At 48.6% G+C, this 15,979-nt stretch overlaps 9 protein-coding genes across 9 annotated transcripts; 4 read left to right on the top strand and 5 right to left on the bottom strand.

Annotated features, from left to right (window-relative positions):
* Positions 1 to 1,379: 1,379 nt before the first annotated feature.
* Positions 1,380 to 2,189, top strand: PHATRDRAFT_35939 (predicted protein; the record flags this gene model as incomplete). Its single annotated transcript, XM_002180542.1, has 1 exon — positions 1,380 to 2,189. The coding sequence occupies one exon, from the start codon at positions 1,380 to 1,382 to the stop codon at positions 2,187 to 2,189; it is 810 nt and encodes a 269-aa protein (XP_002180578.1).
* Positions 2,190 to 2,920: 731 nt separating this feature from the next.
* Positions 2,921 to 3,859, top strand: PHATRDRAFT_12878 (predicted protein; the record flags this gene model as incomplete). Its single annotated transcript, XM_002180541.1, has 1 exon — positions 2,921 to 3,859. One exon carries the CDS (start codon positions 2,921 to 2,923, stop codon positions 3,857 to 3,859), a length of 939 nt encoding a protein of 312 aa, XP_002180577.1.
* Positions 3,860 to 3,930: 71 nt separating this feature from the next.
* On the bottom strand, positions 3,931 to 4,212 carry PHATRDRAFT_12662 (predicted protein; the record flags this gene model as incomplete). Its single annotated transcript, XM_002180345.1, has 1 exon — positions 3,931 to 4,212. The coding sequence occupies one exon, from the start codon at positions 4,210 to 4,212 to the stop codon at positions 3,931 to 3,933; it is 282 nt and encodes a 93-aa protein (XP_002180381.1).
* A 523-nt stretch (positions 4,213 to 4,735) lies between these two features.
* On the bottom strand, positions 4,736 to 5,374 carry PHATRDRAFT_46064 (predicted protein; the record flags this gene model as incomplete). The annotated part of the gene is made up of 2 exons (XM_002180344.1): positions 4,736 to 5,020; positions 5,075 to 5,374. The coding sequence occupies 2 exons, from the start codon at positions 5,372 to 5,374 to the stop codon at positions 4,736 to 4,738; spliced, it is 585 nt and encodes a 194-aa protein (XP_002180380.1).
* Positions 5,375 to 5,835: 461 nt separating this feature from the next.
* Positions 5,836 to 7,605, bottom strand: PHATRDRAFT_46063 (predicted protein; the record flags this gene model as incomplete). Its single annotated transcript, XM_002180343.1, has 2 exons — positions 7,458 to 7,605; positions 5,836 to 7,296 (listed from the first exon to the last, which is right to left on the bottom strand). Exons 1-2 carry the CDS (start codon positions 7,488 to 7,490, stop codon positions 5,836 to 5,838), a joined length of 1,494 nt encoding a protein of 497 aa, XP_002180379.1. The 5' UTR covers positions 7,491 to 7,605.
* Positions 7,606 to 8,115: 510 nt separating this feature from the next.
* PHATRDRAFT_46062 (predicted protein) lies at positions 8,116 to 10,501 on the top strand (the record flags this gene model as incomplete). The annotated part of the gene is made up of 2 exons (XM_002180540.1): positions 8,116 to 9,256; positions 9,384 to 10,501. The coding sequence occupies 2 exons, from the start codon at positions 8,116 to 8,118 to the stop codon at positions 10,499 to 10,501; spliced, it is 2,259 nt and encodes a 752-aa protein (XP_002180576.1).
* A 30-nt stretch (positions 10,502 to 10,531) lies between these two features.
* Positions 10,532 to 11,755, bottom strand: PHATRDRAFT_46061 (predicted protein). The gene has a single exon (XM_002180342.1). It carries the CDS (start codon positions 11,540 to 11,542, stop codon positions 10,739 to 10,741), a length of 804 nt encoding a protein of 267 aa, XP_002180378.1. The 5' UTR covers positions 11,543 to 11,755; the 3' UTR covers positions 10,532 to 10,738.
* A 563-nt stretch (positions 11,756 to 12,318) lies between these two features.
* Positions 12,319 to 13,077, top strand: PHATRDRAFT_35933 (predicted protein; the record flags this gene model as incomplete). The annotated part of the gene is made up of 2 exons (XM_002180539.1): positions 12,319 to 12,366; positions 12,784 to 13,077. 2 exons carry the CDS (start codon positions 12,319 to 12,321, stop codon positions 13,075 to 13,077), a joined length of 342 nt encoding a protein of 113 aa, XP_002180575.1.
* A 679-nt stretch (positions 13,078 to 13,756) lies between these two features.
* On the bottom strand, positions 13,757 to 15,402 carry PHATRDRAFT_46060 (predicted protein). The gene has a single exon (XM_002180341.1). It carries the CDS (start codon positions 15,131 to 15,133, stop codon positions 13,889 to 13,891), a length of 1,245 nt encoding a protein of 414 aa, XP_002180377.1. The 5' UTR covers positions 15,134 to 15,402; the 3' UTR covers positions 13,757 to 13,888.
* Between the last annotated feature and the right edge of the window lie 577 nt (positions 15,403 to 15,979).

The following is a 15,979-nucleotide window of genomic DNA, read 5'->3' as shown; positions in this document are numbered from 1 at the left end:
AGATGGAACAGCTGCACAGGAATTGGCTGAGCTACTGTCTTTGCCAAAGCATCCTTCGAGAATTGAATGTTACGATATAAGCCACACACAAGGAGAGTTTCCAGTGGGGTCGAGAGTTGTTTTCATCGATGGAAAGCCAGCTCCGCATCTCTACCGGAAGTTCAACATTCGATCAGAAAAAGGCCAAGATGCTCGAGATGATTATTCCAGTCTCGAAGAAGTTTTGGAAAGGCGGTTTCTTAGGGCTTGGAACAAAGATCAAGGTACATTGGTAGACAAAGAAAGCCCGTGGGCGATCCCGGATCTCGTACTCGTTGACGGTGGAGTAGGACAGCTTGGCGCAGCGATTCGGGGCATGTCGCAGGCCGATATGGTTCCGTTTGTGGCGAAAAGTACTGAAGTCACTTGCAACTCGTCCCGCCTTACGGCCGCTGTTCCAATTTGCTCCCTTGCTAAGAATGAGGAGCTAGTTTTTGTAGACGGGCGATCGGAACCTGTCAATCAGAGTCCGGATTCGCCTGCGTTGTTGCTCTTAAGATCTCTTCGAGATGAGAGTCATCGCTTTGCGCTATGTGAGTTCACAATTTTGTTCCACAATATGGCTTGGTGTCGTATACTCACATCAACTCAATATCCTCATCATCAATCTTGCAGCTTCGCATCGAAAGCGACGCTCTGTGACGAAGAGTATATGACACTGTATTTTAGAAACCGACGGCTGCACGTTTTGCCATTTGTCATTTGCTTGTGGAATGTAGCCTACATTCCCAATCATCCGCTGGTCGCCGCTTTCCAGCATGTCATTTGTGTTCTGGGTCTTTTTACTCAGTGCCTATCCACCTCATTATCATAGACTAGGGTGCAAGTGCAATCTTCCTGGCCGCCCTTCGATATTACACACTTGAACGTATCATCGACAAAAAAGGTTTATCGATAGATGGCACAAGTAATCGGCAAGCTGTTGACCAAAAAAAAAACAGCAAAAGCTCTTTCCGTTCTTACTGCCTCCTTACCTTATGCTTAATGTAAATATCATCGAGATCGATTAGTTTGTTTACAGTTCAAAATTTATAATACAAAATGAAGAACGTAAACAAGTAGGTCACGAAAGAGTCGTCGCCAGAGTTCCCAGGAACAGTCTTCAAAAACTGAATTTATATCAATAGCGTTGCTAACATGTCTTCCGTAAAACTGCAAGATCAAGATAGTCTTCGAAGGAGTTCCAACGAACCAAGAAAACCTGGGACCCCTCTGTCGGATACTTCCTTGTCAATGATCATGCTAGTGCGGATGTGCTTGACCTATGTTAAAAAAAGGATCCAAATGAATGTAGTGGCCTCCTACCACAAAACCACATTGTCAGCACTAAATCTTCAAATATGACTCCTGATCCTTATGCTGAAAAGATAGTCCTCGACACCGGAGCGTCCTCTGGGATGGGCAAGGCAACGGCCATCTACCTAGCCGGAAAGGGTGTCAAGGCCATCACGCTCTTTGCCCGCGGCAAAGATCGTCTCGACGAAGTCGCCAACGAAATTGAAGCAATGGATACCGCCACAAAGACTTTGATTGTCGTCGGCGATGCATCTAAGGTCAGTGATAACCAGCGCGCTATCGACGAAACCGTCGCAGCTTTTGGAGGCATCAACTCTGCTTTTGTCAACGCTGGAGTCTACCGTGGCGAGCTTCCTTTAGCCGACACTCCGGATGAAGCAATCGAGGATGTCCTCAATGTAAACGTCAAGGGAGTTATCTACGCTCTCCGTTGTTTGATCCCTGCCATTTCGAAGACCGTGGGAGACGACAAGGACATGCCCACAGGCTCCATTGTGGTAAACTCCAGTTGTATGGGAGCGAGCGTCATCGCCCCCAAGAGTAACGGGTCCTCCATTTACTCCGCTTCCAAGGCCTTTGTCAATAGTCTTGTTTTGTCAGCTGCTACCGAAAACGCGCCTCGCATTCGCGTCAACGGCGTCATGCCAGGCGTCGTCCAGACTTCCATCATGCCTGTGGATGATGCTACATACCAAATGCTCGGTGCTGCTGTTCAGCCTTTGTATGGGCGTCCGGGAAAGTCAGTCGAGGTTGCCTCGCTTGTATCTTACTTGATCAGCAATGAGGCTTCCTTTATTTCCGGTACTAACATTAAGGCTGATGGACTCTGGTCCCTTTCGGGGGATAACATGTAGAATAGATATCTCTGCGTGGAGTACATTCATAAACAGTAACAAATATTTCAGAATTTGCGCTCAAACACTCTCGAAACGAATTACTGCGAGAAAATCCAGATCAATACTTGAGCAGTATTTGGTAAACGCCATTTACATCACCTAAAATTCTCAATGGATTAGGTGCACGACATGGATGCAACGAAAGTCATCTAGAAAACGTTTCATCTCGAAATGGTTTGTACGTCGCGCGTATCCGCAAAAACACAACAGTTAACTGTAAGTCGACCGAATGCAACACCGAAAAGCGAACTCCAATGAAGTACGATTTGCGACTCAGCACCATGGAAAGCAACACCTAAGACTGAATAGCACCATGGTAAGCAAATTATAAGCAAGCCTCTACCTGGATGTTCAGCTTGGCTACCCGACGACAAACAGCAGCAGCGGTGCTGTCCGCAAAACAATCTCTGCTCCAAAATGGTATCATGTTCGGAAGTGCCCAAGGCGCCTTTTCCTTTTTTGCCACGAATCCCGAAAATTCGTTTTCTACCGATAAACCTGCTTGGGATGATATGACAGAAAGTACTCGCATTCTTGCTGAACGACTGACTGGAGATGCAAGTGACTGCCAGGAAGACGACGATACACGGACCCGTTGGAAACGAAGGCGTGCTCTTTCTATGGCAATCACGCTAGCAGAATCGAGCTCTGCTGCAAAACAGCAACAAGCTGCCTTACTGTTGACCCACATGTTGGAAACGAAACGAGCCGAAGCAATCCCCAAGTTTCGTCTCGGCCTCGCAGGCGCGCCAGGTGCAGGGAAATCTACATTTATCGAATGCCTCGGAAAGTATATTCTGAAGTTGGCGGAAGACTCGGGTAACACATCATCGCAAACAAAAGAGACGAAGAAATCTAATTCTTGGATTCCGGATCAGTTGGCTGTCGTTTGCGTGGATCCTAGTAGTACCGTAACGGGAGGTTCGATTCTCGGTGACAAAACACGAATGTTCGAGCTTAGTCGCCACCCCCGATCCTTTGTTAGACCAGCCCCAGCAGCAGGAGCGCTCGGGGGTCTCGCGTCCTATACGGACGATGTTGTTTCGCTTTGTCAGACAGCCGGCTACGAGCTGGTTTTACTCGAGACGGTTGGTCTGGGCCAGTCCGAAGTCGAAGTCGCACAGAGTGTGGACATGTTGCTGTTACTGATCCCTCCAGGAGGCGGTGATGATTTACAGGGCGTCAAGAAAGGAATAATTGAAGTTGCGGATATGATTATTGTGACAAAGGCGGATGGAAATTTGCTCTCAACTGCAAAAATGACGGCAGCAGATTACAAAGGCGCGATGCAGTTTGTGCATGCCAAGGGTCGATTGCAAGGTTGGGAGCATCCTCCGGTACTTCTCGCCAGTGCCGTGACGGAAGAAGGCGTTTCCAACATCTGGGAATATGTGTGCCGATACCGACGGGATATGATTGATACAGGAAACCTGGAGGAAAAGAGACGAAAGCAAAGCCGCTACTGGATGTGGAAAAACCTTCAAAATCTGGTTCAAGAGAAAGCACGAAAAAGCTCCTCACTGAATAGGTTCTCACGCGACCTGGAGGAAAAGCTGAATTCTGGACGGATGACGCCGCGTGTAGCAGCTGCAAGGCTTCTCGATTGCATATCAGGCAACAATAATTAGGCTGCTCACCAGAACAGGCCATTGCGAATGTACACAATACAATGCTTTGAATGAATTAAATGCCTGCGCGACTATTCTTGTAGCTCCGCCAGCTGCTTTTTCATCTTTTCGATTTGAATCTTTAACTCGGAATTTTCTTGTTTTATTCCATCAATATCAACTGCGGATGGAGCTCCCAGGTATCGTTTCATGTAGTCCAGAGCATTGTTTGGACGATCAGGTTCCTCGTACAGGCCGACTAAAACCTTTGTTAGCGCATCCAAAACTCCAGACTTTTCTAAATATCGTCTAAATTCATCTTTTTTTGAAAAGTCCGAGTTCGAATTGTTGCCACCATTGCTGTTGGACTGCATAAATGAAAAGCAATGAAAAGTGAGGTATGAGGTGAGAGGCCATGGCTTTTCTATTCAGCGAATGAAAACTCGCACGCAAGCACTTATTTCGTTACAATATTTCAATCAGCTTGTATCATGCATTTTACTTTACCTGGTGAGTTACCATCGTCTGTCTCTTATCAACGTGACTGGAAAGACGATAATGAACATCTTGAGCAGCAGTCATCCTTTTGCATCATTTTGGTAGCCATCGAGTCGTCGCGAATTCGAGTTTATGAAGTCTAAGCACAGAAGACCATAATTTGAAACTTTGTCATGGTGCCTATTTTGTTAATCACAGATCTATAGAAAACAGCAAATTGAACGACTTTCTGACTTTAGAGTTAGAACAAACTCTTCGGTATTTCGATTGAATGTAAAATATGCGAAGCTTTCTGCCGCCCAAGCCATGTAATGTAAGTGCTAGCTGGGGATTTACACGCTGTGCTCTTCATCCCTGTTCACGAAGCGTACGCTCTCTTTTTGTTTCCTTTTCGCCACTCTATTCGATAGCAGCATCGATTACATCTTGGATCTGTTTCATGGCTTGCCTTGCTAGCTCTTGAGGCTCTTTTATTTTAAACTTTCCGCTGCCCGGCTGAAAGTAGACAAACGCGTTGTTGTACGTAATTTGGTCGCACATTTGTAAAGTGTATGCCAATTCTTCCTTCAGTTCGAATAGGTCAATGTTACCTGTGTCTTGTGCCAATTTTAGCACAATATTTTGTGACTTTTGGATCACGGAAAGAGAAGAAAACCTCTCGTCAGGATTACATCGTTTACGGCACTATCTAACCAAACCGCTCCTGCTGCCAAGTTTACACGCCAAATGTATACTTACATCACCAAGATTCCATAGCTTATTGACGGGAGGAAGCTTAAGTATTGACCGCACCTTATCCCACTCTTTTTCCTCGAGAAGGTCTGGAATTGGACGAAGTTTGTCAATAGAAGAGGTAAGATCGTCGATGAGAGAGGCATCGACGGCCCAGGAAGCGGGTCCCCAAACACTGACAGTCGCAAATCCAGCGGACTGTGCGAGAACTGCGCGACGAGACACGGTGTTCAAAGATGACAAGGCATCCGTGGGGATCAGCGAAGCTAAGAGGAACATTGTGAAAAACATGGCGACGCTCTTCATATTGTATTGTAAGGTTTTCTTGCCAGGAACGTGCGGCGAGATTAGTATTGACGTGACGAGTTTCAGTGCGATGAATATAGTGAAGAAGCGCTAGTGTGAGGTGTTTGTGAGTGAGGATGTTGTCTTGTTGTTTCCGTAGCGTGTCTTCTCGTTGGTCACGACGTGCGTGACCATTGTCGTATCGTCAGAGCCTCTGTGAAAACCGATGTGTTGGAATGCATGACGAAAGCATAAAAGATGATCTGTAACAAATGTCCACAAGTTGTCTGATCTGTATATATACAAAGTATTACTTTGTCCTTCAAATTAGTGTCCCAACAGCATGCCTGTACCTATTTGTTTGATGTGAAGGCTACCTGAAGAATGTACCGTTAGTGGAATTTCGATAAACATAAAGAGATAACTGAAGACCTTTGCTTTGTATGCATTCACGTCAGGATTCACGTACAAGACACGATGATCTACGATATAAGGCAGTTGGATCTGGACGCCGGGGAAGTCGCCCCCACCGGCACCCTACTTGATGCGTGAGTTGTCGTTGTCTGATGTTGCCGTTGACGCGCGAGCTGGTTCTCTTCCTCCTGTAGCTGCCGCGCCAGATGGACACTAGGATCGTCGTTTTGTCGAACAGTGTCGAATCCCACCTCAAGTTGCATGGCGAGTAGATGATCGGCGTCTACTTGTGATAAGCTCGCGTCGTTCGACGAAAGGGCTGCTAGTTGTGATGTTTGTCCAGGTGTTTGATCCACGGCTGGTGTCTGCATACGGCCAACAGGAACACCGAGTTCGACGCGTTGATATTTCGGAAGTTGAGGATCCGTAGGCTCATCTGACGTCGTTCCACTTCCCATTCCGTGATAGTCACGAAGACTAGCCTGTGTGGCAGCCGCCATGAGATCCCCTTCTTGAGCATCCAGCGATATTGATCCGTTGTCTCCTTTACTCAGCTGTACCGCCAGATTGTAGTCGGCATCGTTTTGGCTAGCCTGCGCCAAGAGCTGTTCTGGGCTCAGCGTTGGACCGGACGTCAAGTGAGCCTTTGCACCCGGGGGCTTAAAGTCGCTATCGGCGTACTCCGTATCTCCGTCAATCACGTCCAGCATTTCCCAGACAATCGCTGGTGCGTTGCAGTATCCAAGGTCCGTGACTAGAATGTACAACATTCCGTTGCGTTTGGTCAAAGTTCCGTAATGATTGTTACGAAAAAAGACCACGAGTTCATCTTCGTGGATCTGTTCGTGCAAGACATGCAGTCCGTACTGCGTCAGCTGGTGGCTCGTCGCTTCGAGAAAGTTCTGCATGAGCGAACCCTGTGTTGCTAATTCGGAAAGCTCGTCGTACTTGGCTTGTATCTTGACCATATCTTCTTGCACGATGGCCGCCTCTACGGTGCCTTGAGGGCTCTCGTCCGACACATCCTTTGCCACGAGAGAGGCTTGCCGCACTTGCAAAAGGTCCATTTCTTTTTGTAGCTTTTCCACTTCCGTCCCGGCTTCGTTGCCTTTAATGATCCACTCGACGAGTTCGTTGTACGTTTTGTTACCCACCGCGGTGTACGTTTCGTCGTGTTCCGGATCCGCCAACCATCCGTGCACGAGTCGGACACGGAGCATGTCAAAGGCGGTGAGTTCCGACGTGTACTCGTATCCCGTGCATCCGTCGGTAAATTTTGGGTTGACGTCCATGCCGTACTGCAACTTGGGAATGTGGTGCATGAGTTCGTCAACAAAGTGCGCTTCCGTCTGGTGATTCTGCATCGCTCGGTTGGCGAGGACGTTGGCGACATCCTCCAAGGAGGCTACCGAATTGCGCACACAGTGACTGGGCAATTCGATGACGCCCTTGAGCAAGAGGGCGTTGGCTGCCGCCAAGAGAGGACACGGCCCGTTCTCATTCTGTAGCAAGATTCGACGGTCGCTTCCCTGTGTTTTATTTTCACAGTCGATCGTACGTCGGAACGTGTTCGAAGGCCGAGTCGGACAACGACAGCAAGAGCGTAAATTCCGTGAGATGCGGTGCGAGCACAGTGGGAGACTTTTGAGAGAGCTCTCACGCAGTTATTTTGTGTTTGACCCGCACGTACCTGATACCGTATCGATTTGAGTGAATAAGTCATGGAAGGTCAACAGCAAAGTTACGTGATCAGTGAATGATCCTTCCTCAGTAATACAGCAGTGCAGTTAGTTGCTTGGAGGTTAGTTTCCTGTAGTTTGTGGGATGATGCTTGGCTTTATTCAAAAGGGAAGAGTGCGTGCCCTACAGATTTCATAGTCGGGGCTACAGGGGGTTTCACGATTGCCGTCCGGTCACCGAGCTGCGCTACTAGTACTAACTAGCTAGCTGTAATGGACGCGCACTCGACCACATATCGTATCCCGAGTCGTGCGGAAAGCAACGGTATATTTCGCTACGAAGGAAATTCCAGTCGTAAATTCGAAAAATGCAAGAATTCGTACGGCATACGGAATCCGCTTTGAAGTTATCTCGACTACCCTGGTAGTGGATGTCAATCGGTAGATACCAACCAGTATGGCATCGGCTCGTTGGAATCCGTACACCCACTCCGGATATCCAATCCAAGGAAAACACAACAAACACATCCGTCCGGTAAGGCTGTATCCAGTAAAGTTCAAGGGTCTCGCTTCCAACCGACGGTTCCCTTTGTTCGTTGGGTGAGAAACCGCGCGACGCGTTCCCGAGCGATCCAACGACGAGAGCAAGGCTAGGGAAAATCCCGAACAATGAGCAACGACGACGCTTCACTCAGAGAACAACATTTGGATTGGAGTTCCAAACAAGGTCGGATTCTTACCGCGAACGGAACCGCCTCGTCGCTCTATACGTCGGAACGAGGTTTTTCTTTCCGATCTGACGAATTGCCCCACCATTTCTTGCAACTGGGAACCATTCACGACGTCCATCCCCGCCTACCAAACACACAAGTCCTCTTGCCCATTGTCGGCGCCTGGAAGCGGACTTTCTTCTACGGAGGGTGGGAGTATACCTGCGAAGCGGACGAAATCACCTTTAATCTACAAACGCACTCGCTCTTTATCGATTTGCGAGTTCCACGCAGTCGCAACGAACTCTTGCGCAATCGCGTCACGGCATCCGTGCCGCCAACGTCGCTGGACGATTTGGACGCAACCCAACTACGCTATTACGCCAGGCAACACTGCTTCGCGGGATACACGCACGGAAGTTTCACGGATGATGCCGCCTCCAGAACGGGAATGGACTGTTGCTGTACCCGACACCACTGTATCGACTGGAACTACGTGGGAACCGGACGAGATCGACCCAACAAATGGTGGGTACAACTGCACGAAAATCAATCAGGCAACACCTGGAAAGAATGGGCCTACGCAACAAACGACTGTGCACAGCATTACTATTGTGAGCAATGGGAACGGCTCCCGCAGGATGATCCGCCCTCAAACGTACCCGTGGTTGCCTTTCGCAAGCGCCGAAACCAGAATAGTCCGGAACGCGACGGGGTATTGGTTATTGTAGGTGATCACTTTAATTACTGCGTGGATCGACAATCGATGGCTGGTTTTGAAAAGTACGCGGCTTGTACCTCTTTGGTGGCCACGGTGGATGCCGCCATCAAGGCAGACGATTTGGTATCGGCCCGCGCTTGGTTGAGTTTGCGAGGTGGCCACGGACGAATTTCCGAAGGGTGGATCGTTGATAACGCCATTGAGTTTTGGACGGAAGGTAAAGCTCTGTGGGAAAAGGAAGACCTTTCAACGACCGGGAATGCACTGGAGGATTTTTGTCTCGTTTGGAACGGAGAACCCTGGGATCTGTACGAGTCGAACGTCCAAAATACGCACGACCTAAAAGTTCTCTTGCACACCGGTCTCCGCAAGCGAACAAGTACTTTGTAGAGAAATGGAACACGGGATCATGTGGACGGCAAAGTACAAAATGCCGGGTAGATCTTTTTCATGGGGGATCTTTTTTTCCGTTGCGGAAGGAAAACCTCTCACTTACATATAGGTAGCCTTAAAATCCGGGTCTGGCGCGCCAAAAAAACCCGACTTGACAGTGACTGTTACGAATCACGAAAGGATGAACACCCGTGGACGTTTCTGTCCCACCAACTTTCCCTCCATCCCAATCATTGGATTGTTGCACCAAGCAATCCGCACTGGTATCGAGTCACTTCGCGTCTTGACCTCCCCTTCTTTACTAAACTATCACTTTGCCATGAACCACTCGCGAACGATACAGGCCAAATTTAGTGCTTTGTCCGTGGAGGCCGATACGTTCCGTCGAGAAGCGGACAAGGCGACCCAGGAACGCCTCCGTGTCGAGCAGGAGCTTCAAGCGCTGCACGCCAAGCAAAAAGAGATTACGCACCAAATACGGGTTGGACAAGACGCACTAGGCTCGTTCGATCGCGAGAAAGCTGCTTTACTCAACGAAAAGAAGCGCCTGGACGCTCAGCTTCAGCAGGAACGCACTCTCTTGGAACAATGCTGTGCCGAGAGTGACGCTCTCGTATCGGAGGAAGTCCAAGCCAAGCAAGAATTTGTCAAGGAATTGTCTCAAGCTAACAAAGATCTTTCCGATCTTTTGCTTGGTCAAGAAGACCGACGCCTCCGCAGTCTTCTGTCGGTCCAAACGGTTCCTGCCTTGCTGGCTACTATCCAGGAAGTGTCTTCTCCCGATTCGAGCGATTCCTCCAGCGGTTCAGAGCTCGAAGCCGCAATTGCAAGCTTGAAAGAAGAAACCGAAGCATACAATCGTAACCTGGAGCATCAAAAACATCTCGAAGAGCAGATTGCGACTTTTCGACAGCGTTTCCTTTCCATATCAGCTTCTGGCAAGAATCAGGTAATGTGCCGACGTAGGATTCATAGTCGAGCGTCGAAATTGGTCTCACCGCCTTCATTTTATTCTTCGGAACCACAGAGTATTGCGGAAGAGCAATTGAACGAGTTGGAAAGTGTATGGTCCCAAAACCGGGAGGACGAGGAAGACAGTGATCCCAACTCCAGGTTGACCAATGTCGCAGACGTCTCCCCAGTACACCTGCAACTCTTTTACGGGACCGAAAAGCACGAAGAAAACATGGATGTAGAAGGAAGCGGCGATGTTGATGCCATGACACTCTAAAGCTAGACAGTCCACGGTAGTCGGTAAAGTCATCACAGCCAAGACTTTCAAGCAGTCCACGCATACTGATGTATAAAGAATGACATTTTAGGAGTATAAAAGTGTAACCTTTTGTTGGTACGAGATACATATCTAGTGAAAACGGCAGTGCACCTTCAACGAGTGCCGAAAGGGGCTCAAAAGCGAGAGAGTATTAACGGTATGATCCTGCGCAGGAAGCGAGGTCCTTGTTGGAAGCTATACTATCTCGGCTTCTTCCATACTTTTGCTACGTCTTTCTTGTCGAGAATCTTGGCCGGATACTTGTACATCTCGCGATTCCAACTCTACTTCCTCCATTGAAGCTTCTGATTGAAAATCTGCAGTAGTAACCGTTCCTTGTGCCAGCGACTCGCTCGACTGGACCGTCATTGACGGTAAGGCAACACTATCTGGGTCCATCATTACACCATCATTCTCTATCGGTTCCGCTGGTTTTGGATAGCGCGCAAAGATTACGACGGCTGCCATGAACCAAAGCAAGGTTGCTACTATATCAGCGTTGGATCCATTTGACATGTCACACTGGTTGCTCGTACACATTGCGGTCCGGAACCAAATGTAGGCCAAGGCTTGAAAGAACGAAGCAAAGAGAACTTCGTAGCCTGCCCATCGCCATGTCCCGCGCGAAAAGACGCAGCACGTGCTGAACCATAGGAAAAAGGTGCCACCGCCGCCCAGTACTAGTGCCAAAAAGGCAAAGGCCTTGGAAGTCTTCCAAATCAAGTCTATTTCAACTACGTCCGGGTAAGGGAGGCATGTTCCGGTATACACGACTTCCCATTGGTTCGTTTGCATATTGTGGCGTGGCTCTCGGAAAGCGGTGAAGCCAACTTCTAGCCACGGTACCTCTGTGGAGGAGGTCATGTCTGCGACAATGTCCCCGGAAAGCCGGGCAAAGCCGCAATTGTCCTGAAAAATACTCGCCAGCCAAGCCATGGAAGTCAATACGGTCGGAATTAACGAGTAAACTCCGTGGGGCAACAGACGGAATGACGCCATCGTGGGAGACGTTTAGTTCTCAAAGGCAATTGGTTCCGCAAAATCCCTAACTGGAAGCGATTTTCGGAACAAGAGAAGCTGGAATGGAAAGCGACGGAATCTAGACGCTCCTGCAGGTCTCTAGTTTTTCAAAAACAGATCTTTTTGCTCCGATTGTCCCAGTGTTGCTAAAAAGAGTAGTGAAGCAAATGGCGTCGTCGCTACTGTAAGCACCGAGGCACAAAGGCAGTAGGAATTCAACGGAAAAAGAAAAGCAGAACGTCCATTTTGAATGTTTGTCGCACGCGTTCCGCCCTGCGCCCAGACCCGGAATGGCCAACGTTGCACGGGTATGGTGATCGTGTGATCGTGATTCCGCTCCGACTACCTAGTTTCGAATGATTGCGGTATGTCGTCAAGTGGCTTGAATACCCAATAGCAATGCGCAATTTAATTCGTGCTATTGTTGGTAACAGTGCACGCCGAACCTGCCACGAGCCAGCGCCCGTACGTCACCCTTCGTGGAATATAGAGAAGTCTGTAGACCCATTTTTGACAGTGAATCAATCTCGACCGATTCCTCGAGTGTTGGCAAGGTCCAGCCAATACTGGCCTGGCGCTACTACCTACATGAGGAGGAACTCACAGTCAAGCCACACGATTATTCGACCATGGACACATTGAAAGAGTCACGCAACTCTGGCTCGATTCGCAACGTTACGCCGACTCCAAAAGCGAATTGCATATAGAGATATTGCACTGGGCTATATTGCACTGGGCGGGTTCGTTCCATTGCCATGTCCGTACCAAAAGCACCAACGCTTAATTTCATCGAAGCTTCGGAGGTGAGTTCCGAGTGTACATGTTAATCTTCGCTGTTGTCATCGCGAGAGAAAAGGGAGCTTGATAAATCCGTGCGCGCACTGATTTCTTTCGGTATATTCCAGTGATGGAGCAATATTCTACATGAGATTGCTTACTCTCCACGCCCACGTTGGTGTGGAAATGTGGTGACAACACACACTTTTGCAGCGGAGGAATATACCGTCACGAACAACTCGCTGCTGTTTGCTCTTCCCCTGTCGTCATGTTGTGGTTCAATTCAATGATTCTTTTTGTTAAACTCTTTGGACTGAAGCGACTTGCTCGCTATGGAAGACAACTATCCGCTAGATAGTATATGAGAAACGAACCCGACACAAGGAACAGACAATAGGCTTTCCCTTGCAGCGACTCACATAGTTTCGTTCTTTCTAACACAGACCACGATTGTTGTCGAGTTTGATCCCTCGTCGGATGCCGGAGTGTCCTACATTTTGCAGTGGAAAGACCATTCGCAACCTTGGTCGGCGGCAAGTACCAAGACTATACGGGCGTCGTCTGGAAAGACTAAAGCCGAGGCGGAGCCGCTCGAGCCGGGAACCACGTACTGTGTCCGACTGATGGTGCGGGACGCTTCTGGCCAGGACGGAGAGCCTAGTCCGCAACTCGTGCTTGATACCGAGCAAGTTGGATGTACACCCAAAGCGGACAAGGCATGCTGCATCCTTCTATAACGGCCTGTGGCAATAAGCACCTATGCCCTCATTGTCTCACTGGTGAGAGCAGTGCTCTTTTCAGCTCTTTGTCATCAATGGAGAAAGTTTCGTAATTGTTGTGCAATGGTCACTTGGGTCTATACTCGTTCGCTGGGAAGCTCTGCCCGATGCATTGGTCATTTCTATCGCTGACAATTCTCGCATTGGCGATGGCTTTTGCTTATACTAAAAGGCGAGTCGTTCTATTCATTTTTGATTGCTAGTTCAATGGAAACCATTGATATTGTCAGACGGTTGCGGCAGCAAAACCGTTTGGCCAAGGAACTCTATCGATTTCGTTTTTGCCATTATAAGTGATACGGTCCAAAGCGTGGGAAAGTAAAATGTGTGCAAGTAACTGTTCTAATTACATCACTCCTTACCGATCAGTGAAATAACCATTCACTGTCAGTAGATATTTGCAATAGATGAAGGAAACTCGTGGCATCTAGATACCAATTTAGTCCGTGACTTTCTTGCCGAGCTTTATCGAGAGGACAAAGCGCTGGATTTCGCACAAGCCGTCTGTGTTGAAGGAAAGCATGTTCGAAGCAACAAACGAAGTTGAATACTGTTAGAAAAGCGCAAGGTTACACGCACAGACATAATCGAGAAAGACCGACTACTAAAGTGTGCATAGATAAGACTTTGAAGAAGTTACGACAGCAAAGTAGAAGGCTATGAAGTAAATGTTATAGACGTACAATACGAACATCTCTTGACATCACCAACAGTAAGTGGTGTCTTTCTGTTGCCGATGAAATGATCTTTTCCGTCCAAATGAGCTTGCTCATGCGACGAAAACAGGAAGGATGTTACTATTGCGAACGTCGCCTCGTTTCGGCGAGTAGTCCGAGGATACCAAAAAACTTGACTTTTCTTGGCTTTCATCGTAGGGAGCCTCAAAATCACCGTGCAATGCTGATATCACGCGCAAGGGCGATTGGCGTGAAGCATCACTCTTCTTTGGAATATGCAAAGGAGTAGCCTTCACGGTTGGACTCGCTTGATTAAATTCGCTCATCGCATCGTCAAAAATGTCTGGCGAGAACGATCGACCGACATTCTCCCAGTGGGTACTCTCAATTTTAATCATTACAGGCGAAACATTGGATAAGATCACCTCCACGCTTTCTTCATCTTGTCTTGATTCTAACCACTCCCAATCACTGTCATTGGTTGATTCCAACCACTGCGGCAGAGGAGGTCGAGGTTTGCAGGTGGATTCCGGTGAAACCGCCGAAGTCCCTGCCGCTGGATGTGAAAAGGCAACCCCTAATGATTCGTCGTCTCGTATCCATTCATTGACCCGTACATCGTCGTCTGTGCCATGTTCAAAAGGATGTGGCTGGATTGCAAGCTGGGCACAGCCGTCGTCAAAATCTACAGCCAAGCCGGACATGATAGTCCCACGGGTTTCGGCATTGATCTCTCCGAAAGAGAGTATATCGTCCCGCTTCTTTTTGGCGCTTTCCAAGTGACCTTGTTGGAAAAAAGTATTAAGTGATACATCTTGTAGGTGATTGCCGCAATCGATATCTAGGTCGACCAAAAGATCTCTATGGAATTTGGGTTTGGACGGCTTGCGATGACGCATGCGTCGAAATGGGCGATCCCATCGATCGTTGCCAGCTTTGCTTTCGACAACGACATTGGCCGTTTCTGAATGCGTCTCCCAGCCGCAGGTAGCTTCGTTTGGATGCTGGCTGCAGTGAGTGGGAGAGCTTTCGGTACTTTCGTCCTGACGGCAAGCCAAGGCCCTGTTCTCTATGAACGGTTTCTGGCGCCGCAGTTTCAAACTCGCCAAGGCGTAGCGTAACCGCCGAAACTTGCGTTCGGACTGGCTCAAGTCTTGTCCGTGTTGTAGTCGCGATTCTTCACTAAAGTCGTCGTCGTCGTGGACGGCACAAGCATCCTGGAAAAATGGCGGAGCTGTGGTAGCCTGCGTTTCATCGTCCTCGTCGATCCAACCCATATCTTGCGGGGTGGGCAGGTTGTCGGGGAAGACGACAAGGTTGGACTTGTTCGCCGCCATGGCAGGACTGTCCACCCCAATAGTGGATACTCGGTATGCTTTACTGTTACTTGCAATATGTTAACTACAGGCGAGACCGAAAGACTGCGTCGACCCAACTCCTTCGATAAGAATAGTTGGCAAAGTTACTTTGTAAAGAAAACAGGGTGAGGTTCCGTCCGACAATGCCGTGTCCATCTATCGACCGGAATTGTTGTCGGATATGCCGGTTCCTGACTGTGAGAAACACTGGTTTTTGGTACTCGCGACAAATAGCTTTTGTGGTTTTGTCCTGACTGTGAGGATTGACGAGTCCTTAACAATGTCGGAAGTTGACTGTCTCTTGTGAGAAGAGTGATTCACATGATCATCACGTAGCACGAGCAAGCGTTCCGGCTCGTAGGTACATCGGATCCCGACGTGTTTGCGCACATTCACCGTCCGTTGACTTCGACGGTAACGAACGTCCAAGGGTTTTCCTGGAATGCGCTCCCGATGATCGTGGTCGGTGATGCCGACGGTACCCTTTTGGGATCCGTTTTGAACAGTCCCGTAGATATAGAGACGGAATCAACGGTCAAATCGGCGCGTTCCTGGAAAACCGGGTGCCCGATCACGATGGACACTGAAATAGTTCGCGCTTGGCAGACGTCACGAGTTGCGTACAGTTTCAGTTACCGGAAAAGAAGGAATCGTGAAAGGGGGGAATCTGGTTTTGAAAATTGAGAAACTAGCAGATTCCCGAGCGAATTGTAGTTGTAAGTACAGACGCCATAAAGTCGTAGTAGGAAATTCGTTTCCAGATACCGCAGCGAGGTCCACCAAGAAAGTCCGTGAGAAATCAAGCGTTTGTGTTTGTCGTCGTTG

Source organism: Phaeodactylum tricornutum, chromosome 9 (assembly GCF_000150955.2).
Source record: "Phaeodactylum tricornutum CCAP 1055/1 chromosome 9, whole genome shotgun sequence".
Taxonomy (NCBI): Eukaryota; Bacillariophyta; class Bacillariophyceae; order Surirellales; family Neidiaceae; genus Phaeodactylum; species Phaeodactylum tricornutum.
Note: the sequence above shows the minus strand (reverse complement) of the source record. Positions and strands in the feature narration are given on the sequence as shown.